The sequence below is a fragment of the Agelaius phoeniceus genome, chromosome 14, assembly GCF_051311805.1.
Source record: "Agelaius phoeniceus isolate bAgePho1 chromosome 14, bAgePho1.hap1, whole genome shotgun sequence".
Classification (NCBI taxonomy): domain Eukaryota; kingdom Metazoa; phylum Chordata; class Aves; order Passeriformes; family Icteridae; genus Agelaius; species Agelaius phoeniceus.
The window spans coordinates 4,338,167-4,362,649 of NC_135278.1; the positions used below are offsets into that span (position 1 = coordinate 4,338,167).

The 24,483-nt window shown below is 43.5% G+C and overlaps 1 protein-coding gene across 3 annotated transcripts; it reads right to left on the bottom strand.

Annotated features, from left to right (window-relative positions):
• Positions 1-49: 49 nt before the first annotated feature.
• Positions 50-11,981, bottom strand: LOC129125989 (serine/threonine-protein kinase PAK 3-like). Of its 3 annotated transcripts, XM_077186087.1 has the most exons (11): positions 11,747-11,981; positions 10,814-10,863; positions 9,226-9,333; positions 8,637-8,790; positions 7,659-7,722; positions 6,839-6,887; positions 5,424-5,536; positions 4,464-4,581; positions 2,821-3,234; positions 1,681-1,818; positions 50-598 (listed from the first exon to the last, which is right to left on the bottom strand). In XM_077186087.1, exons 1-11 carry the CDS (start codon positions 11,847-11,849, stop codon positions 470-472), a joined length of 1,440 nt encoding a protein of 479 aa, XP_077042202.1. In that variant the 5' UTR covers positions 11,850-11,981; the 3' UTR covers positions 50-469. The 3 variants fall into 3 exon arrangements, with proteins under 3 accessions (XP_077042202.1, XP_077042201.1, XP_077042200.1); XM_077186086.1 differs by lacking the exon at positions 11,747-11,981 and having other exon boundaries at positions 1,681-1,792; positions 9,226-9,360; positions 10,814-11,459; XM_077186085.1 differs by lacking the exon at positions 11,747-11,981 and having other exon boundaries at positions 9,226-9,360; positions 10,814-11,459.
• Positions 11,982-24,483: the final 12,502 nt, after the last annotated feature.

Here is a 24,483-nt window from a genome sequence, read left to right on the forward strand (position 1 = left end):
GCATATACATATTTTTAATATCTCATATATATATAAAAGGAGCATTATGCAAGGAACTACAGTTCAGGAGAGTTATGGGGGGGTTGTGCATAGGGGACAATATAAGGTACAAGGTAAATGTATGTCCATAGCTCTGTAACACACTATCTATACATATAATTATAACTATATACAAACGTTATATATATAGTGTTTATATATATATATATAGTACATATAATATATATTCTATAAATATTTATATATATAAATATTTGTGATAAATAATTTGTGATAATTCAAATCCTGTGGGCATTCCAGAGGCAGCGTGGTCTGCAGCTGATAAATGAAGGAAGTCCTTCCCCATTTCCAAACCATACCAAAACCCCCATAATTAGGACTTTCCCATCTTTAAGAAGCAACCAATAATTCAGAAGTGAATGGAACCATTGGGTGAGAAGGGAGCAAATCTCCCAAAGGAGTGAAAATTTTATTCTTGCTTTTGCTCTGGGTTGGCACTGCTGTCCTGAGCTGTTTCCGTGGCCTGACAGATTTTCCTGGCTACACAGATCAAGTCAGGCAGGACAGAGAGACTCACGGCTGTTCGTAAAAATGGATGCTGCCCAAAGGGAAAAAGAAAGAAAGAAAGAAAGGTTCCATTACTTTCCAAAGCCAGTTTCTCACAAGAGGAAGCATGATTCCTCTGCTTACCAGAAATACACATAAATAGGACTGAGGGGACCATCTCCACTTCAGTCTTAATATTCAGGACCTTGCTGTCAGAGGCAATAATCAATTTATCAAGGTGTCCTCAGCTTGCTGGGATTTTGACCCTGCCAGCACTCTGGGAATGCCACTTGCTGCCTTAGGGCTTTTTCCATTTCAGGAAACTCAAAGGACTCACTAAGGTTCCTTTTTTCTAAAGGTAGGGGCTGCTTTAGTTGTCAGAAAAGATGAGTGCAAGCTGTTCCACAGGGAACTCCAGCACCTCTAAGAAATGTTGATCCCATTAGGATTTAGGGCTGTGCTATTCTGAAGAACACTCAGGTGCAGGTTTTCAGCACCAAGACAAGAACAGCCACATCTCTGGCTGCTGGGCTGGGACTGGGTTCCTTTTCCACCAACACCATTTTGGGCCTCTGTACCTGGCACCATCCTACTGCAGTTCTCTTGCCCCCAGCTAAAACTGAATGCACTCCCAAAATACAACACAGAAGTGGTCAGAGGGTGGATGGAACACCTTTCCTCTGAGGAAAGGCCAAGAGAACTGGGATTGCTCAGCCTGGAGGAGAGAAGGCCCCAGGGAGACCTTACTGCTTCCTTTCAAAACTTCAAGGGGACCCATTTTTAGTAGGGCCTCTTGCAAAGAGACAAAGGATAATGGTTTTAAATGAAAAGAGGAGACATTCAGGTTAGGTCTAAGGAAGAAACTGTTTATGCTAGGGGTGGTGAAACACTGGCACAGGTTGTCCAGAGAGGTGTTGGATGCCCCATCCCTGAAAACATCCAAAGTCAGGGCAGACAGAACTCCAAGCAACCTGATCAAGTTGAAGATGTCCCCACTCATGGCAGGGAGGTTGGACCAGATGGACTTTAAAGGTCCCTTCCAAACCAAATTCTTCTGTGATTCTACTTTGCAAAGCACCCAGACTGGGGATTAACAGGAGAGGAGACTTTGCCCTGCAGCCCCTGGGCCTTTACCTGCAGGAGCTCCCTGGCTGTCCAGCGGATGCTGGGGTTGGTGTCCAGGCAGGAGTGCAGGAAGGCGTGGAACAGAATTGACATCTTGCTGGGCATCCTCAGAGGGGGGTACCTGTTCCGGGCAATCAGGCGCTGAGCCTGGGGACAGAGGAAGCATGGGACAGCCACTGACCATCCCTGGGGTGACAGCTCCACTGCAGGCCCCTCCTGGCTGGCTGAGAGCTCTTCTGGTGCCTCTCAAGGGGCTGTGATCAGCATTTGAGGGCAAGGAAGGAGGGAACTGTCAGCCTCCAGAGCAGTGATGATAATGAGCCTGAGTGTAGCTGAGCTGGTCAGAGCATGGTGCTGGTAACAGCAGTCCCCAGATGGGCCATGCACTCAGGGGCTGGACTTGGTGATCCCTCCCTCCTCAGAATATTCTGGGATCTGGAAATCATTCTCTTCATCTGGGTTTGCTGCCTTATACAAGGCAAAAGCAATCCAAAAGTCAGGGAACTTTTTGAAAAAGAGTGGAAGACTGAAATCTTCAAAACTGTTGTCTTCCTCAGGAATTAACTGTACAGCATTTAACCTGGTTTCAGCTAATAGTCATGAGATTTTATCCTGCTATACATTCCTCCACTATTCCTTGCTTGTTTGGTATAAGAACTCATCATTTCATTTTAAGGAATTAGGATCTAAAACTGAAAACTTTAAAACATGTTTACTACAAGTAGTTTTGCTAAAATATACTTTTAGAAATTTTTTTGGTAATAGATAATTATGGCATCACTAGAACCAGTGACCCTCCCTTAAAGGTACTGGTCAGAATTTGAAAAGACTTCTGGACCTACAGACACACTTGTAATGCTTTTCATAATAATTTCCCAATTGGAGAAACTTGCTGCTGTCATTCCCAGCTCCAGCTCAGAGAGAGATCAAACACAGCAGGAGGACCTCAAGCAGTGCTGGAGGCCCAAAAGACACATTTTTGCACTGGCACAGGTCACTTCTCCTCTGATGAGACGTTCTGCAGGGACATTTCTAGAAGTGGGCCTTGGTGGAACTATTTCAGGCTGATTTGAGTGGGATTTTGCTTCATGGGAGACAAAACATGGCACTGATTGTCAAGACAGTGACATCTGACTGTTTGCACCTTACCTGGATGGGGCTTTCTTTGAAGTATGGAGGTTCTCCCTCCAGCATTTCAATGGCCACAATCCCAAGGGCCCAGATGTCCACTTGGGTGTCATATTCCTTTCTTTTCACAATTTCTGGTGCTACCCAGTAAGGAGAGCCAAGCATCGTGCACCGTGTGCTCCGCTCCGGGGTCAGCTGAGCACACAGGCCAAAATCAGCTGAGGAGGAGAACAAAAATACTGTCAAAGCCAGCTTGAACCATGAAACCAAGCACAAGAATTCCCCACTCTGTGTCTGAGAACACAGGGATGCCATGCCTGACCAAGAACACCTACTCAGTTTCACAGATCCGTCCATCCCGAGAAGAATATTGTCACTTTTGACATCTCTGTGGATCACGTTCTTTGAATGAAGAAAATCCAGGGCTTTGAGGCACTGAGACAAAACCCATGAGGGTAAAAGTTAATTAACCTCATTTCATCACACAAGACAAGGAAATGGCTCTAAAAGATTGAATTTCTAGGTGAAACACCAATTGTTGATATAGACTGTCCATTCCTACCCCAGCCAGAATGGCTGCAGTGGCTCTGCTCTCTCCATCCAGGTGACAAAGGAGGATTTGTCAAAAAAAAAAAATCTCTCCCTCCATTATGAAGTGGATCACTTTTGTGTGGGAGGCTGCATGATGAGGTTTTATGTTGGCCTCAACAGCACATTAAGCAGCACAATAGTCACTTTTCAGAAACAAACACCATTTGGGGTGCAATGCTCTCCTTTTAAGCTGAGGGCTGTGAAAAATGAGGCTCTGTTTTAATTTGCTGTTAGTTTAAAATTCTGCCACCAGCATGTTTGCTTTTACAGGCCAAGAATGCAGTGCAGATATGCTCCAGTTTAATGAGGCAAAGTTTAGAATGTTAAATAAATTAAAAAAGAGACTGACAAAAGTGTCTAATAACAGAGTATAAGAAATGTAGTTGTATTGGCAGGAAGCTCACTCAGATGCCCTTTGTCTTAGGTTGACACACATCTTGCAAATGTACATTTAGATGAGAAAACAATGAGTAACAAATATTGAGAGCAAAGCTATAAAGTGGACAGGTTCTCTGCTGCATGGCATTGCATTACAAGAATACTCAGACCCGGGATGGTTATTACAAGTAGTAAAAACAGTTCACAACACCTCACAAAAATGGAATTTTTTCCTAGTCAAATCTTCTGACAAAAGGATCTAGGTACACTTTGTGATTTCATGGCACGGCTTTTGGGGGTTTCTTTAAGTCCATTTCTTACAAAATGCATCTTTGTGAGTGACCCCATCTTCTCCAAGACTTTGCCCATTTTCTGTCCTCCACTGCCTGTTCTGTTGGCAGTGTACTATTACATTTGTATTTTTAACTTTCCTAGTAAAGAACTGTTATTCCTATTCCCCTATCTTTACCTGAGAGACTCTTAATTTCAAAATTATAATAATTCAGAGAGAGGGGGTTTACATTTTCCATTTCAAGAGCAGCGCCTGCCTTCCTTAATAGACACCTGTCTTTTCAAACCAAGACACCCTTTTATTTTACATTTCATAACAGCAGCACTGAAATAAAGCTCTGAACACAAAGTCACTCCTGTCCCACCCTGTCCAAGCCATTGGAAGCATGAGCAGGGTCCCTCACCTCCTTGCTGATAGCAGCTATCATTCCTTCCTCCATTAAGACTCGGACCAGAACGCTGGTTAAAGTGCCTCCATCCACATATTCCATCACGAGCCACAGGTCTTCATTCACCAGGTAGCTGAGAGAAGGAAACAAAGGCATGGAGATGAATGTGCACAGCTAAATGACCTTGTGGAAAAGACTGCAGGGGAGTTTTGTTTCCAGGTCACTTGTAAATGGAGGCAGAATGAAATGGAGAGACATTCCTTGTAGGCTACAGAGTCTTTGGAACCTGTGCAGTCTAAATAAGAAAGGCTCATGAGAAATGAAAAATGCAATTTAGTAACAGCAGAGACCAATCTGAAACCAGGAGACTTGCCATCAACTGAATCATTATCTTAATTTATCACTTCCACCATTCACTCCAGGAACAAGGCAACACAACTGCAGAGTTATCCATGGGAGGAGGCTCTGCAGCGCTGAGGACAGATGTTGGCCAACCATTTGGAAAACACTGCATAAAAGACAGTCAGAAACAGGAAAAATTATGTAAAAGCTGGCAAATTATGTGATTCTGCAAATGAGAATTTAGCCTTCCTGGCTTCCACAGCAATGGAAAATGGTGGGAACAGCCCAAGGGAGATAATATCTATGATGGTTTATCAGCACTTATTTTTAAGGCTAGATCATAGAAAATATGATCAACCTGAAAAAAACAAACCCCCAAACAACACAGAGGTAATGAGCACACAGGCTGTTGTTTTAGTAAGACATGGCACATCCAGGTTTTTGAAAAGAGGTTTCCAACTACATACACCAGGAAAGATTAATGGAGACCCAAGGCCATCTCCACCCATCCACTGGAGATGAATAGAGAAATAAGAAAGAGCTCCATGTTCTGCCAGTGCCCAAAGGGGTTTTTTAACCTTTGTCTTGCCATGTGTGAACAGACATGCCCATGCTAACAGCAGAACCACTCACCTGTCTATATAATTGACAATATTGGGGTGCCTGTTTTCCTTCATGATCTGAATCTCGTTGACAACGAGTTCCTTCTTGCTCCGTCTGCGGAGAGGCATCTTCTTTAGGGCCACCTGAAACGAGAGTGGAGCCCATGGGCTCCAGAAGTTCTGCTGCAGGAGAGCACTGTGGCCACAGCTCTCTTCACAGAGAGCAGCAGGCACAACTTCCAAGGACTTTTCCTGAGAAGGCAGCGAGAAGCACAGAGAGAAGAAGAGAAAACAATTCTTATCTCTATTCACTGCTCCTGTTTTTTGCACATGTGGAATGTGTTATGGAGATTGTTTACCTGAAGTGATTTGTTAATTGGACATGGGTGAAAGTCGTTTTGAGTGATTAGCCAATCACTCAAAGCTGTGTCTGACTGACTGGAGACAGTTATGGGTTTTCTTTGGTATAGTTATAATATAGTATTAGTATGTAATATAGTATAGTTTTAATAAAGTAATTGTTCAGCTTTTGAATCGTGGAGTCAGAGCACATTATTTGCTGTGTTTGGGGTGCCTAGCTTGGATAGAGCAAAATGGCCATGGAGAGAGTGTTTTTGGAATGATGGGCTGGGCTGTGCCAACTGCCCTGTGACCTTCTGATCAGACATCAGGAAGTGACAGGACAACAGCTGATTTCCCCACTTGCTTGGGTGCCACTTACAGGACACTTGCCAGACACATTTTGCCTTCTAAACTCTGCAAAAATTTCCCTTATCCCTAATAAAATTTTCCCCACAGATCTCTGACAACACCCTGCACCCACATTCTTCCTGATGGCCTCAGTTTATCACCTCTGTTATTATTCACACAGGTTTTTGCAAGCAGGATTTTGTGACTGTGAAAATATATCAAAACAGCTGGGAATCCTTCAGCAATTCTATAGGGCTTGGCCATTATTTCAGCAACTGCTGCTGGTCTTGGTTGAGTAACAAAGCAAACACATGCGTACATGATGGACAAAATCCCATCCTAAAAGATCATAGCAGTTACACACACACAAAAAATTACAATCCCACAACATTTCTCAGTTCTTGAACTTCAATTGTGCTACTCCAAGTTTGATTTTGCTACTCTATGAGCAATCTGAACTCCACAGTTGAGATATGCAATTATTTTCTGGATTTCTAAAGAAATAACCCATTCTCTGGTATTTTAAGCCTTAATTATGTCCCTCTCTGCAAGACACCACTGGCCCTCTAGCATTCTTTCTGGACCTGAGTAGGAACAAAGCCTGTCCAAAATGAGTTTTGCAGGCTGCCACTGCTCTGTGCTTGAGGAAAGGCTGTGCAGGAAAGCTCTACTGGGCACCCAAAGCTCCAGCAGAGCTCACAGGAGAGGGGAAAGCCCTGAAGAGCTGCACAGTGTGCTGGGGGTGTTGGCACTCACCACATTTCCTGTGGCTGGGTCCGTGGCTTTGTAAACAGTCCCGAAACCCCTGGAAACAAAAGAGCAGTGAAGAAAGGAGAAGCAGTTCAGGTGCTGGGAGTGAAAGCCAGCCCAGCCAGGAGATCTCTGCTGCATGAAGTGTTTTAAAACACATTAGTTCATCTATTCTTCAAACAGCAGCACAGTAGCCCTGTGTCATGCAGGGTGTTCAAGGGAAAACTGAGAAGAAAACTGAAAAAGAGCTGGAGCACAGATCTTCAAAACCTAAGAGCAGGGTGAGGGTGTCCCTACAAAAACTGAGAAATATTTAATTTCTTTTCCATTTTGCCTTGTTGTGTTGGGTTTTTTTCTTTCTTTCTGTGTCTCTGTGTGTCTTTTTTCCCAGGGAATGCATGCTGCAGATTACACAGGGTGGGATTTTGTATGACAGTGTGAGAACTTATTATTTCATCTCTGGTTTCAATTGCTAAACTATGCGGTTATAATCTGGATTACTGAATATTTTTTAAGCAAAATATTTGAAATAAATGTCACTGAGAACTTTTATCTGACAGCTGTGGGGTGGTAAATTGCTCTTTTAGGCAATAAGGTTTGAGGGATGGGAGATTTCTCAGGTCCTGCTCCTTGTTGCAGGTGAGGCACTGCCAGCATGGAGTTTTCTTTGACAACACCTTCTGACCACAATTATTAATTCTGACCTGTACTGAGATGGAGGATCTAAACCCACATCATGTTTGGAGCTTGCCTGGATTCACACTTGATATTACAGCAGCAAAATGCCCAGCCATGGTTTTGTAGGAGTAACTGGGATGGGACTTACCCTTGGCCAACTTGAACAAAATCAATGTATTTGGTCTTAGGGTCCCCCTCGTTCACAATGCCCCCTGAAAGAAATGAAATTCAGAATGCTCAATTCTAACAGACACCACCCTCCAGCAGATGGGAAATACAGCCCCACTGTCTGGCTGTGAGCCCTCTGTGGGCAACAACAGCAACAGAGGCAGCTCCAAAGCACAGATATTTCCACATATATTTCTTTTTGAAGAGTTACCTTGACAGGAAAAAAGCACCTGGAGAAATATCCACAGGAGACAGAAATCAGGAAAGACCAGGTACCAAAGCAAGAATTTGTTTTCTACAAATATTTTGGAGAGCTAAAACAACACAGCCTTCATTTTCCTGGGAATAAACCCTTTGTGTGATTCAACAAAAGGTTGAATATTTCTGAAGATTAAGTGCACCTTGGGTTCTGGGATTCATTTTTAAAAAACGGTGCAAAGTATTTCCAGGAGAGAAGGGGACCTTCCCAACTTTCAGCAGTTCATCAAAGGATTGTCTTTATGATTTGAAAGAACAGCATCTCATGTTATAATCAATAATGATGGGGCTCTAGGATCCAGGACCCTCATCATGGGTCACCAGGCTAAGTTCTGGTGATAACCTTGCCTGTGCCATTTGAAGGACCACACTGCTTTTCTTCAATCTAATAGATTGCTGTGAAGTATTTTTGCTCCAATGACTTGTCAGGAGACTAAAGAGAATTTAGGAACCCAAATATCCTGCTTGATTAAGCCATCAGCAGTCAGAAGTTCAGTAGTTCATTGCCTAGGTCAAAGCACCTTCTGCTGACTCAGAAACCATCCCTGCTTTTGCCTTCAGCGCAGATGGAAGGGCAGGGAAACTGAACCCAGTCTGAGCTGCCCTGAGGAATGCCCAGAGAGAATTCCTGCTTCCTCTGTCCCTTTGGTGCAGCTGAGGCTGGGACACACACACCAGGCAAGAGGCACAGCACACGTACTCAGCTGTTCCAGCACTTCCTCTATCACAGGGAATTTCTTCTGTGGCCGGACCCTGGGTTTGTCCAGAGCACCTGAGCTTCTGCTGAGGGTGTCAGACAGCAGAAATGTCTCATCATCTGCATCTTCAGCTCCCAGCAGAGAGCTGGTGTGGATCTGTGATGAGAAATCAGTGTCAGGAAGGGAGCAGGCAGGGATCCCCTGAGCTTGTATTCCAAATGCAAACCCTCAGGAAGATGCCTGTCAGCCATATCCAGTGCTCTTAAACTGCTTTTTGCTGTCCACATCACAAACTGGATGAACAAAGCCAAAACAAGTTCATGGCCAGTTTCATGTTCAATTTTCATGGATTTTCTCAAATAATCTGTGCAGAGGGGCAGGTATATCCAGGAGACAATTTCTCCTGTATCCTGCAAGGGAAACTGATGACTAAAAGGGAAATTCCAACCCAATTTTCCAGGTGCCAGTGGCTGGGGTGAAGCACAATGTCATGGCAGGACTCCAGCCCTCAGCACTTCCAGCTGTGAATGGCAGCTCCTGGCTGACCAGAAACTCTCAATTGCACCAATGGTAACCAAAGCTGGCACTTACTGATTCTCCTGAGGAAACAGCTGCAGGTTCCTTGTCCACCTTCTTCTCATTTTCCTCTTGTCCAGGAAGGGAAAGAGCCAGCAGAGGTCCTGGTGGCAATGTTGTGGCCTGGGGACAGGAGTGAGAGTCTCCCTTCTGCCATGTGGGAGGTTTGATAGTTACAACTTTCAGCTGCTTTGACATCAGAAACTGATCCAGACATGCACGTGGTCCTACAGTCCCAATTCTCTGTTGCACTGGGAATGGGGAGAGACTGGGAATGGGGAGAGACTGGGAATGGGGGAAACTGGGAGTGGGGGAAACTGGGAGTGGGGGAAACTGGGAATGGGGAGAGACTGGGAATGGGGAGAGACTGGGAATGGGGAGAGACTGGGAATGGGGAAACTGGGAATGGGGAGAGACTGGGAATGGGGGAACTGGGAATGGGGAGAGACTGGGAATGGGGAGAGACTGGGAATGGGGAGAGACTGGGAATGGGGAACTGGGAACGGGGAAAGATTGGGAACGGGGAAAGATTGGGAATGGGGAGAGACTGGGAATGGGGAAAGACTGGGAATGGGGGAACTGGGAATGGGGAGAGACTGGGAATGGGGAGAGACTGGGAATGGGGGAATTGGGAAATGGGGAACTGGGACTGGGGAAACTGGGAATGGGGAGATACTGGGAATGTGGAGAGACTGGGAATGGGGAAACTGGGAACGGGGAGAGATTGGGAATGGGGAAAGACTGGGAATGGGGGAACTGGGAATGGGGAGAGACTGGGAATGGGGAGAGACTGGGAATGGGGAACTGGGAATGGGGGAACTGGGACTGGGGAAACTGGGAATGGGGAGAGACTGGGAATGGGGAGAGACTGGGAATGGGGAGAGTCACTGTGTCACAGTACAATTTAAATATTTGTAAATTATGGGGGCTTGAAACAACCTCAGCTGCTGCTCTGCAGGGCCAGAGCACTACATCAAGTTACCCCAAATTTGCTTTTTCCAATTGCTTTAAAGCTTAAAGGCCACTTAGAGAACTGAAGGAAATCAAAGGCACCATTCTCCACCTTCACACCTCGCTGGTGCTCTATTTAAAATGTTTAATATTAATCCTAATAAATTTGGCCAGTGGATGTTATGCCTCTCTCTAGGATTGTTATTGCAACCCAACATTTATTAGTGTGGATTGTTATTTAAAACTTCCTTTCAATGGTTCCAGTGAGTTACATTATCAATTATAACCTTATTTATGCTCAGATATAAATCCAGCTGTACTAAAGATAAATCATGAAACTTACTAGAAAGGGAGTTCTAAGTTGTTAAAACTAAATTAAAATGGGGCAATTATACAGTTTGAAAAGGACTGTGAATTAGATATTCCACCATGGCTAAACCCACAATCTTCCTCCTGCAAAGCCAGACTTTCATCTGTTAAAAAGCCTTGAACAGAAACTGAGGAAACAGCCAGGGATCCCTTTGCTGCTGCTGCAAAACCAGACATGGACACTTTTTCAGGCTGGCATGCTGTTGGAGCAGGCAAAGCTCATTCACAGCTTGCTCCACAGTTCTTAAACTCTAGGAATGTCAAAGGTTCCTTTCCCACTCACCAAAGGACAGGTTGCCATGTATCCACCTCTGGATAACTGGATGATCAGATCTGCAGTGGGCAAGAGAAGATGAACCAGATGCTGTTAGAAAACTGCCTCTTGTGGGGCATCCCCCATGGAACAAGTCAGCCCAAATAAAAGAGTGTTTTTATTTCACATCATCCCTCCAGGAGCAACAGTTCTTTTCCACAGTAAGGAACAGAACAGGACAAAATACCAGATGAATTTTTTTCTATATCTTTCTATTTTTTGTGCTGTTTCACCAGCAAATAAATAGAAACTCAGTCAAGAAAATGTTAATTGTTCTTTAATAGTCAATGATTCTGCTCTGCTCAAGAGCTAGAGAAGTTTTTGTTTTGGTTTTTTTTTTTCCCTACTATTAAATTGCATATGTTGGTTCTCTTTAGCTTGCTGAAAATGCTTCCCTAGAAAAGCTTTCCCAAAATCCCCTTAGCTGTGTGAATTCTATTCTGATACTGCACAGGAACAGCTCCTGGGTTCAGGAGCACACACTGTTGGGAAGTTACATCTCCTCATGAAGGTCATCACTATTTTAACACAGGTTATTAGTAAAATCTTTTAATTATGGGGGGAAAAAGATCTTTTCCCTCAGTTCTGAAGATAATTGCAGAGTTTTTGTAAGCACTTCTGACAAGCTCTTCCAGGCTGCATTTTGGAAACAGCAAAGTGAGGGAATTACAGACTCCCCAAACTGTTGTGCATAGTGAATGGAACCCCCACAGGGCTCCCCACATTCCAAATGCTGTCCCAGTGGGGATACCCCTTTTAGCAGAAGCTGTTGACATGAGCTCTACCAAACCAATGCCATCCCACCAATGTCATTCCTGTTCCAAATTCAGCTCAGTTCCTAAGGGAGAGCAGAAAGTGATCCCAAAGCCAGATATGCTGCACCTAGGGCAAAGCACTACTCACTCCGCAGATGAGCTGTCAGCAGCCAGGGTTTATCAGGACAAAAATACAGCCCAGATGCAGCAGACAGAAAATCACGCACTGCGGCAACAACTTCCTGGATCATTTCTGCAGAGCTGCGCTAGGCCTTGCAGAGCAGCATAACCCAAAATCAGCTAAAACCCTTGCTGGCTTGCAGGCAGCCCACGGGGAACTCCTGGAGGAGGAGGATCCTCCTGGAATGCCAGCACAAGGGGCATTGAGGAGGTCTGGGCTGCAGGAATGGCAGCGTCCTGTTGGCACTGCGGGCACGTGCCACCCTTTCAGTGGCAGCCCAACGGGCCCTGACATCACAGTGGCAGCAGCTGCAGGTGCACACTCTTTGTGGAATGGTTCCAGGCTGCTCCTGCAGCAGCTGGATGCTCAGTTTTGCTCATTCTGGAGCCTGACATCCCTTTATGGCAGTGAGATGTCAGCCTTCCTTGGGATGCAAAGCTCCTGTTTCTGTATGGAGCTCACTGTCGTAACGGCGGGAGAGATGCAACACACTATATGCGATGAATAGCAAATTCCGAAGTTTATTGAAACTCCACACATATTTATATTAGTGTTAATGAAGCTTATACATATTGCAAAAGCCGAGCTCATTATTGGTTAAAGCACACTTAGATCAAACACACCTACTTCTATCTCTTAACAATTATTTTGCTTCTATGTGTACATTCTTCTAATTTCTCTACCTTGGGATAGCTACATTTTCTGGCAAGCAATTTTCTCCCCCATCTTCCTGTTTTAGAGAAAGTCACTGTGACCTTTGTCAGTAATTAGGCACCAGTTGCTCAGTTCTCAGCTTGTTTCTCTTACCCTTATCCATCGGTATCACATCGGAATGTCCTTTCTCAGCTAACCAATTATCCAAAAAGCTCTCTACAGCTCACCATGGAAATCATCACTTCCAAGCAGTTAAAATTTAAGGCTAAACTCTGTTGTATTTGCAGGGTTTCCAGATGAAGGAAGGAATGATGAATCTGACTCCATGTTCTTAGAAGGCTAATTCATTATTTAATTATACTATACTATATTAAAGAATACTAAACTGTCGCAGACATCTTTCATGAAAAATCCTTTCTTAGGATTTTTCCTTGTGAGAAGCTGCAGTTTCAGCAACCAAAGGTAAACAATGGTTATCTGCTGCTGTGGAATGCAACAGGTAGACCTGGGATTGGTCTCCTGTGGGTGTTTGGATTTCTTGACCACTCATGGCAGAGCTGGCTCTTGCTCTGGCTGAGACACAGATCTTTGTTATTCATTCTTGTCTATTCTTAGCTTAGCTAGCTTCTCAAGAAACCTTTTCCTCTCTATTGCTTTTTAGTATAGTCTTAATGTAACATATATCATAAAAGAATAAATCAAGCCTTCTGATCATGGAGTCAACATTCTCGTCTCTTCTTCATCCTGAAAACCCTTGTGACCACAGTCACACTAAACTAAACTATACTAAAGAATACAGAAAGGATACTTACAAAAAGCTAAAAAGATAATAATGAAAACTCGTGACTCTTTCCAGAGCCCTGCCACAGCTTGGCCCTGATTGGCCAGTGAGTGAAAATAACTCACCAGAATCCAATGAAACAATCACCTGTTGGATAAAAAAAATCTCCAAACACATTCCACACAAGCAAAACACAGGAGAAGCAATGAGATAATATTGTTTTCCTTTTTCTCTGAGGCTTCTCAGCTTCCCAGGAGCAAAATCCTGGGCAAAGGGATTTTTCTGGAAAATATAACTGTGACAAAAGTCATTTTCCTGATGATTCTTTGATTCCATTACAAAACTCTTCTCCACTGGTAGACAAAACACTGGACTTTTGATGCTCAGTAACAAAAACATCTTGCTGAAATGGTCTCTGCTGTGAGATTAGAGGGTAAGCCCCACCCTGATGGAATTGATTTTCAGCACACCAAGGTGTGGGGGAAAGGCTCTGCCTCTCCCAGTCCTAACACTGAGGTGCTAAGGGCTCTCCTGGCTGGTGCAGCTCCTGTAGCTCTGCTGTCAATGTACAGAAAACAGAGCTTGGAAAAGCCCTGATGCCCCTACAAAAACATATTCCCTTGGATGTGAGGGAACCCTGCAGGATCAGCTCCCTCAGAGGACAGACAGCTCTTCAATCCTCCTCTCCAATTTCTGTGTGCACAGAAGATGTGCTCAGGCTCTGAATAGCTTTTCTCTCTGCAACAATGGAATATCAGGGCCCTTTCAGAGCATAATTTCATCCATTTCTCTCCCTTCCACCCTCTCATGAATTACTAATTTAAAGTGACTTAATATCTATTCTCTATTCCCCTTCGGCTTTGCATATTTTAATTATGCCTCTTCCTAATCCTCATTTTCCCAGAACAGACTTAAATAACCCAAATTACCCCATCAGTAACTGTCTTTGATACCTCAGTTATTGCAGCTAATTTGCCACTTTTGCCAAACATGCTATTTTTGAGGGTTTTTTTTAACACCAAGTGATCACACACTCTGTTCCACCAGCTTTTACCTACCAACCAAAGTGATCTGCTGCATGAAATGCCATCTCCATCAAAATTTGCTTTTTTAAAGTATTATTTTAAAGTATTATTATTTTAAAGTATTATTATTTTTTAAGTATTATTTAAAGTATTATTATAATATTATTATTAAAGGGATTTTTCTGCAAAACACTGAGGCTTTTGTCAGAATACAATGTTTGCCAAGAGAGAAGCACTCACAGAGCTACAGTGAGAGGGCATCTTTAGCCAAGATAATAAAAAACTACTGGTCCCAGAGAGCTGCTGCCCACAGGCTCTCAGGAGTGGCAGCAGCCATGTGCTTGTGCAGCACAAGAAAAACAGCCTCAGATAAATTAGAAAGCCCCTAAAAAGAACACAAGTTCACACTCTTAGTAAATAATGCAGATATTGGATCTGTCATTTTATTTTAGGAGGCAAAGAAAATGTGACCTTGGCATTTTTATTAAAATTTTTTATTATTTCCTCTATCACTTTGAAGCAAACTTTTGAAGGGTGAAATTCCATTTATTTTCAGGAAATACAGATCCCAGGGGCAGGGGACAGGCAGAGAGGAGGGGCTGCAGGAGCAGTTCTGTGCCCCTGGAGCTGTGACAAAGGCAGACTGCCAGGCACTGGGCACACTTGTGGTCCTTGTGTCTTCCCAGGTTGGAAAGAAGCCCCTTGCAATCCCATCCTTCTCTGCTCCAACCTACTGAGTGTCCTCAGCAAGAGCAGCAGTAAGGAATAGCATTTGGGCATAAGGCATCAAGTTAAACCAAACCATCCAGACAAAAAAGCCAGCAATGAACGTGGAGGAGGATTCTGAGCTGCCCCAGGGCTCTTGGACCACATTTCAGTGTAAAATGTGGTACTGAGGTCACCAAAACCAAGAGGGCAAAGCCCAGAAGTGCCATGAGCTTCCGAGCAGTGGGGAGCACCGCCTGGGGATTAACCACTGGAATTGCTCCAGGCCTGGGTTTCACTTTCCACCTGCTGAGGCAGGGAGATCTATCCAGCTTCAAGCATGAAAGAGCACGTCATGTTTGCAGCGTGTCCTGCTTCAACAGTGATCTTCTCATCCCTGGCATCTTCCCTTCTCCACGAGCATCCATCTGTTAGGAAATATATTTGGAAAAAAAAGTTACTTAAAAACTAGCACTCAGGAACGATTCCTTTTCCCAGAATTTCATTTGGTGTTACATGAAGAGCTCTTTCTGTGCACGTTATCAAAAAATTTACTCATTTGGGCTTTCCTACTGTATGGGGTGGTTTACTTTGCCCTGCTTGTGCAGCTGTCCAGAGTTTACTTTAACCATCACACATCCCTCACATCCGCACTTGGATCGTATTCCTGCTGAGCTGAGAAAGACAGCCCGGGACAGCTTCATGGCAAGGGATCCCGCACCCTGCAGGTCCGACCCCACCTCAGCTCGGAGCTCCCCTCAGGCTGCACACGCCGCTCCGGGCACAGCCCGTAGCCCCCATCCTACAAACGGAGAGGGGGAGCCCGCCCCTGCTGCCCCCACTGCCCTCACACAGCGGGCACCGGCCGCTCCCGTGTCACCCCGCAGCTCTCCGTGCCGCCACAGGCTCACCGCCTCCGCTGCCTCCCCTCACGGCGCGACCCCGCACCGCCCGTCCCCAGCGGCCCCGTCACTGCCGGAGCCCCCTCACCTGCTGCCGCGCTCTCGCTGCTGAGCTCGTCGCGCAGCTGCATGCCGGTGAGGCGGAGGATGCCGGAGCTGCCCGCCTCCTGCAGGGCTGAAAAAGAGAGGGCGAAGTGCGCAGGACCCTCAGCCCTACCGCTCCGGTGCCGGCTCGGTTTTGGACCCTAACCCCTACCCGGCCACCATCTTGGCACGGACCCCGCCCGCCCCTCAATAACTGCGGAGCCGCGGGCTCTGCCCGCCCCTCGGCCGCTCCCACCAATCAGCGGCGGAGGCGGAGGCGAGGGGCGGGGCTAGGCGGGGAGGGGGCGGGGCTGTGAGCCGCGGGCCGTCAGGGGGCGCTGCGGGGCCAGGACTGAGGGGCCTGAGGCGGGAACTGGGAATGGGGAACTGGGAATGGGGAAACTGGGAACGGGGAGACTGGGAGTGGGGAACTGGGAATGGGAATGGGGAAACTGGGAATTGTCGTGAACGGCGGGAGAAATGCGACACGCCATATGCGTGAATAGCAAATCTCGAAGTTTATTGAAAGCTCACCCATATTTATATTGGTGTTAATGAAGCTTATACATATTGCAAAAGGTGAGCTCATTATTGGTTAAAGCACACTTAGATCAACCACACCTACTTCTATCTTCTAACAATTATTTTGCTTTTATGTTTGCATTCTTCTAACTTTTCTACTTAAGATAACTACATTTTCTGGCAAGCGATTTTCTCCCCCGTCTTCCGTTTCAGGGAAGGTCACTGTGACCTTTGTCAGTGATTGGACACTGGTTGCTCAGTTCCCAGCTTGTTTCCTTTATCTTTATCTATCGGTATCACATCGAAATGTCCTTTCTCAGCTAACCAATTATCCAAAAAGCTCTCTACAGGGAATGGGGAAACTGGGAATGGGAATGGGGAACTGGGAATGGGGAGAGACTGGGAATGGAGGAACTGGGAATGGGGAAACTGGGAATGGGGAGAGACTGGGAATGGGGAACTGGGAATGGGGGGAACTGGGAATGGGGGACTGGGAATGGGGAACTGGGAATGGGGAAACTGGGAACGGGGAGACTGGGAATGGGGAACTGGGAATGGAGGAACTGGGAATGGGGAAACTGGGTATGGGGGAAACTGGGAATGGGGGAAACTTGGAACGGGGAGACTGGGAATGGGGAACTGGGACTGCAGAAAAATGGGAATGGGGGAAACTGGGAATGGAGGAGACTTGGATAGGAGGAAGACTGGGATAGGAGGGAGACATGGGTCACTCCTCGGGCCCAAAGGTCACCTGCACCAGGTGCTTCAGAGCTTCACTTTTCTGGAAAACAGAAATACCAAGCAAAGAATCTTCATGGCAGAGCAAAGGGAATAGAGCCTGGAAGAGCAGTTTTGATCTCTTCCATTTTCTCAAGAAGACAGTTTTCAAGTGACACCGTGCTGTTAATAGGATGAATTCACATTTAACAATAAATCATGAGCTCCTGGTGGTGGAGTGGCACTCAGGAGCTGTCCTGCTCCCAGTGAGGAGCTGGGAGTGCTCCTGTGGTTCCCTTCATCAATCAAAGGCACAAACATTGTGTGCAAAATGCAGAGTACCAGGAAAGTCATGGGATTTCTGGCACTGGAGCCATTCTGGTGTAGAGTGGAGATCCTCCATACCCTCAGGTACAAATGTGTGCATGCAGATACTGAACAGTTCCTGGCACCTATTCCCACAGCTACCCTGGCTTGGCCCCCAAGAAATAAACATTTACTTGCATTTGAATTGTGTAGTTCTGGGTCCATTTCACTATAAGTGAACAGTCATATATATATTTTGTAGTTACATATTTAAAACCTGTGGTATGACGCTCTTTATTTTTGCTATTGTTGAAAACAAAACATAAACCAGCGAGGAAAATAGAATTAGAGAATCATTAAGTTTGGGAAAGGTCTCTAGGCTCACCAAGCATCAGCACTGTCACCATGCTCACCCCTAAACCGTGTGCCAGCTGCCATTCCCACATGGATTTTGAACAGTTCCAGGGATGGAGACTTCACCCCCTTCCTGGAAGGCTGTTCCAGGGCCTGACAACCCTTTCCATGCAGAATGTGTGAGAGAATCCTGCTAAGTTTAAAGACAGAGAAAGGAAATAATTCCCAAACTATTGTTATTTTTCAAAACTCTTTTTGGTTTTGATAAGAACATTAGATTGCATAAATGTTTCTTATGAATGCACCTTTCCCATCCCAGTGATTGCAGTTGGATTTTCCCCTCGCTGCTGTTGTGAGAGTACAAGGGTTTAATGCAATCCTAACTTGCCACCTCGTGGCATTTCTGTGGATCAGCAGCTCAGTTTCCTGCAGTCACTTTCAGATTGTGTTCATTTCCTCAGGACAGGGCTCCTGTTTGCCCATTCACCCTCCCAGCCAGGGAAAACCAGCTGGGGTTTTCTGTTCTGCAGCCTGGAGTGGCAGAGAGATCACAGATGGTTGGACCAGGGGCTGTGTGGCTGCTGGAATTGTGGTGGACCAGAGGAAATGTGACACGTGCCAGAAGATAAAACAGGGATAGCAGACACAACAGCATCTATTCATTTTTAACTAATTTTTTTTTTTTTTTTTTTTTTTTTACTTAGCAATTGTATAGAATATTTCTTTCCTTTTAGAGCAATGCCTATGTTTCATGCTGGGAAATATTGGATTCCTGCTACCTTTATAGGCAGGAGGAATATGAAATTTCAGGGAGGAAAAACCCCATGAGATCACCTACAGTTCTCCTTGTTCCTGCTTAGCATAAAAGTGCAAATTTAAATCTTCACAAATATGTGTAGCTCAACAGAATTTTGCTTTCTTGCTAATATTCCAGTTGCTGTTATTGAGATGGAGGGGGCTTCTGCTCTGTTTATTTTTTTAGTAACAATTAGAACTATGCTGCTTTCTTTCAGCTGTTTATTAACATGTTTGGGTTTGGTTTGCTTTGTGAGAAAGCAGATAATATGCCAGGGTGAATTTCTAAACATTTTTTTTTTCACTTGAATATAGAGATTGAATTTTTATGAGCTAATCTTTCACTAGCACAGAAAGTTAAGAGTTTGTAGTTCTTCCAGAGGGAATGATTGTTTAGAACAGCTTCTTTCCTGTGGAGGGGCCTAAATGCTGATTTATCAGTGCTGAAAGTAATCTGGATCTTCATTCTTTTATTTCTCACCTTCCTCCTCTCCCCTTTCCCCTCCAAAACAAAGCGCTGACCCTCACAAGCTTTGTGTCAAGAGATGAACACAATCTAACACAATATTAATACCAGAGGTAAGTAAATAATGAATTTTCAGTGTTTGCCTGCCTGCTGGGGTGAAGACTGCTGTGTAAATAAGTTGACCCAGAAGAACTCCAGTCAGGCTGCTGGAAGCTGTGCACCAATCCCTGCTGCATTCACTGCAGATTCACCAATCCCTGCTGCATTCACTGCTCTCAGATGAGACCTGGGGCACAGTAATTACACTGCACATCGCTGATTGCCTTTTCTCCTGCTGCTAATTGTTACTTCGTGGTTAGCTGAATACTTAATAGGGAAGAAGAACATCGTGTTGCATTGTATCCTTTTCAATTGTTTTTGTTTTTTTTAATAATTTTTGTTCTTTTCTACTTTGGAAAAGGAAGAGCTGGCTGCTGGCAGGGAAAGTCCTTTTTGTTTTAATATTGAATGAATTTAAAGAATTTTAAGAATTGATAATTGATGAATTAATTGATAATTAATAATTGATAAATCAGCATTTAGGCCTTTCAACAGGAAAGAAGCTGTTCTAAACAATCCTTTGATTTATATTCCATTTGATCTAGATTCCATTTATATGGTGCAGAAATAATCTTGGGTTTGTTCTTTTTAAGGTTTAGGGGAGAATTCCAGGGATTTCCTGGCTCTCAGAGGGTTACAGAATCATAGAATATCCTGAGTTGGAGGGGACCCACAAGGAACATCGATGTCCAGCTCCTGGCTGGCCTTAGGGTTTTGCTGTAACCACAGAATGGGACCACAAGAGGTCAACAGCGACCTGTAATGGCTACTGCTCCTTCTTCCTGTAAATGAAACACTTTCTAATAAAAACACCCAATCCGACTAGATTTTCTAGTTATTTTAGAGAAGATCTTCTATTGTTTATAGAAATAATTATAAGAGTGTTAACAATCTCTTTTTCTAAAGACATTTGAAGGGTGATGATGGAGCACTCATTAATTAATCTGTTCACCTTTATACAGAAAGGAAATTATCAAAAACTAAGGCAATTATCAAGAATTGTATGTTTTCCAGAGATCATGATTGGTTTTGTTCATATAATAATAAAATAGGCCTACATTCACTGTGTGAAATTTGTTACCATGGCCATTAATGTGGAAATTTATTTCTATATCTATATACATTAAAAAAAATTTCACTGAGATGTTAAAGTGGCACATTAATTTTCTTCTTAAAACTTGAATGTGTTGTGTAGGGCTAAGACTTCCCAGCTGACCACCCTCTGACAGCTTTTATTGTAGCTGTTTTTGTTGATAGAAAGGAAGCATTTACACACCTGCAGCTTTTATTAGCACCTAAACTTCAGTCTGGGCAGCTGGAAACTGCATTTCTTTCTCACAACCCCCTTTTTTAATCATTCTATGTCTCATAATCACTTTCTCCTTCATCAATGAGATGAAGACCTCGGAATTAGCTGTTCTCCAGGGTGAAAAGGCTGGATGAGGGTAACACCCCAATGGTTTGGGAAGGGACATTAAAGCTCATGCAGTTCCACCCTCCACTATCTCAGGTTGGTCCAAGCTCCGTCCAGCCCAGCCTTGGACAATTCCAGGGATGGGGCAGCCACAGCTTCTCTGGAAAACGTTGTAATAGTAAATACAAAATATAAAAAAAAGGTCTCGTAATGCTTTCCACCTGAATGACAGAAGTATGATATAATAATAATAATAATAATAATAATAATAATAATAATAATGAATAACTGATGTCACAAGGAATTGCTGCTGCATATTTGCTCCTTTTGCATCTACAGGTAATTCAGCAATTTCCCCTTCAGTTTTGAAAAAGAGAACATTTTCATGTACGTGCTTTCAGAAGCTTTAAAAACATGGGATGCCTTGAATAGAGAGAGTTCAATTAAAGGAAGTAATTTCAGAATATAATTGATAATTTTTAAGTAAATGTGGCCTTGTAACAGAATGCAGATGGCAAACCCACTCTGCAGCCGACCCCGGGCTGTGATGGAGAAACAAGCAGGAGGTGCAATACATTCTATTAATTATTTTCACTGCTACAGTTGTTTGCTATATAATACAGGTCAACAGGGGTTAGCCTGAAGCTTCTCCTAATATATTAGTAAATAAATTTGAACAGATTTTAATTTGCTAATGGAAAGGTCTGAGCCAGTTGCAAATAGGAGTGGAGCTACTTTGTCTTGCTCATTGCTATGCAACATGGCTGCTGCCAGCCATTCATACCAAATGTTACATTTCCATAAAGCACAATGTAATTTGTCACAGGGAAAAAGGGGAAAACCCACAAAAAATAACAACAGCAACAATAAAAACCCCAACTCTGTAAATTATATTAAAGATAAATGTGTATCATGGAGCAATCATCCTCATGGAGCCGTAGAATGATGAACACCTGCCCCTGCAGGCCTGCCAAAACATCCAGCATGGAATCTTTGTAATACTTGCGTGTTTCAGGGAGAAGTAAAAATAAAATGTGCTATTTCCAAGGGGTATAAACAAGAGTGAGCCTTTTCCCACGTCTCCTCATGATTTCTCAGCCCTTTTCTAACACACACCTTCCAGTGCTGCACATCCACGCAAATGTAACACAACATGAGATGCATCAGCTACTTGTTCCTCTCTTTCTCCTCATAAGATCAATCCCTAGGATGGGGTTTTTCCCCTTTGTAAATATTGATAAACATTCTCATTTTACAGATGCAGGAACAGAGGCATCCAGGTCTGTGTCTTGCCCAGATCTAGGCTGGAATTGGGAAGAGAGGCTGTTCCCAAGCCTTGTAGCACTGCTGGGTATTCCTGCCTCATTTTTTACACTGCTTGGCAAGGACTGCTGCCAGCAGAGACCACCAGCACCTTGAAGCAATGGCAGCTGCTCCCCAGGTGCAGCTGCTGGCAGGGGTTTCAGCCCAGCAATGCCACCCTATTGCTTCCTCTTGCTGATTGTGCACGTCTTCAGCCTCAACATTCCTGAGATTAGACCATGAAGCTTCCCTCATGGGCATGAAGAATTAAATTACCTTAACTCTCTGCTAAATTTTCAAAGTTAGGTTGCCCAATTCACTCTTTCCATTATAAACAATAAATATTAATGCTGGGATGATTAGAAAGATTGCTGTCACTATGTATTCTTCAAACAGGCTTCTGCTGGGGAGAGGGGGAGTGTTGGAACCCTGGAAGCTGAGAATTTTAAACTTCCTGTGCTGAAAGGCACAGACCCACAAGAAAATATTGTATTTGACCTCAGACCATGGAGAAAGCTTCCAAAATGGAATGATAGAACTGGGATTACAGGTGTGGAGTTTGAATAGAAGTGTGTAATATCACAGGGTGGAAAACTTAGAGTTTAATGTTTTAGAATATACCAATATATATGGGGCAAGATGGAGGTTTTAGGGCAGTGGCTGGTCCCTCTTCTTCACCTTCTTCTCCATGGGTTTGGGTGGTATTTTGTAATTGGACAGAAAAGTCTGCATCGAGGACTTCAGGTGATTAGTTATTGGGTTAAAAGTAAAAATAATTTAGGTGTCATTTCATTGGATAGCTAAGCCTTAAAAGACCTTGTATGGAAGGATAGTTGGCCATTTTGTAGCTTGTTAGTAGAATGCTGAAGAATCACAACTTGCAAGATTGTGATTTGGATAAGAAATAATAAACATTTGAGCCCAAACACGAAATAAGGTCTCTAGCACTTTCATCCCCATCCTGACAAGGAAAAGAAAGGAAGATAAAAACGGGATAGGAGAAGGTTGATGCAAACAAGCATTTGAGGGTTCATGCATAGAGCGTTCACCAGTAGAAATATCTGTCCTTGAACTGTGTTTGCCTTATCTGCACACGGAATGGTTCTCACCATCAACACATCTCCAGGTTTAAAATGTCTCTCGGTTTTCAGCCCTGCTTTTTGGTGAGGTGGGGTTCTGTGCTCGGGTTTGGTTTTAATGACCTCCTGGTTTTAAATATTCTACCTGTTTGTGCTGCTCGGATGCATGAGGTGACAGGAAAGGCTGTTAATGTTTAAACCTTTGCGAGTTTCACCTCTTCTTCTCTCTTTTGTGATGAAAAAAGTGGCACTCCATTTTAAAACGGACACAAATTAAGAAGCATCTAAGGATTAGTCCCTTAATTACAATAATCCTTAAAGGATTATTCAGAGATTGGCCCTTACTAAAGTTTTCAACTTAGCCATGCATTTTAAATCAGGAGCAGACTGATCTGTGGCCCAGCAACAAAGGAGAGGGTTCAGCCTTCAGCATGTTTGCATAAATATATTTAGGTTGAGAAAATAGTCTACAATACAACTACTGATGCAGGTCCTGCTTGTTACTGCTCAGCTGCTTGCCCAGTGAATCTCACTTGGATTTTACCACTTTTCAGTAATTCAGTGTCCTGTTGCTGCAAAGAAACAACCAGAAAGGGGAGCTCCCAGGCTGGTGAGAGTTTTCAGGTAAATCCCTCTCTACCATCCCTCAGCCCTGAGTGAGAACAGTGGGTAAAATCCTCAGGTTTTTTCTGGTCATGTGGATTCCTACATCCAGAGGTTTCAGCTGCTTCTTTCTGTAAAATATCTCAAAAAATAAAAAAATTTAAATATCTCAAAAACATTCTAAATGGCAGTGATAATTTCACTGGCTGTCCCTGCAAGAAACATTTACTTTCATAAACAATGTACTTGATTAATTAAGATTCCAGAAGTTCAACTCACTATGAATATTTTCATATTTTAGTCTGATATTGTAAACAACTCTAATTTAACTGTTTCAGGAAGGGTAGATGGTAAATTATATTATATTATTATTCTATTCTATTCTATTCTATTCTATTCTATTCTATTCTATTCTATTCTATTCGATTTTACTTTTTTCCTAAATTGTTGTGTAACCCTCAAGCTTCACCTTGACTCCTTCCAGAAGCAGCCAGAACTGCTGCCAGGTGGCTGAGAGGATAAATCAAATTTAAAGATATATAAAATATAAAATATATATATTATATAAAGATATAATATATATAAAATATATATAAATTTAAATATATATAAAATATATATTTATATATATAAATATAAAATAAATCAAAGAATTTTTATACAAAATTTCACCCATTTTATCCCAATGAAGGAATAGTAAAACTTTTACTAAAATTAATAGCAGAGAATTTTCCTGTGCTCAATTCCACCCAGGAATGTCTTTGCCTCCAAAAGAAATTCTGCTGTGCCTTTGGAGCTCCTGTTATTAGAGAGAAGCTTAACCTGGGGGCTGTGTATCTACATTTTTAATAACTTCACTGTACTGGAGCAGTTTGTATTTTAGTTCCTATTTCCAT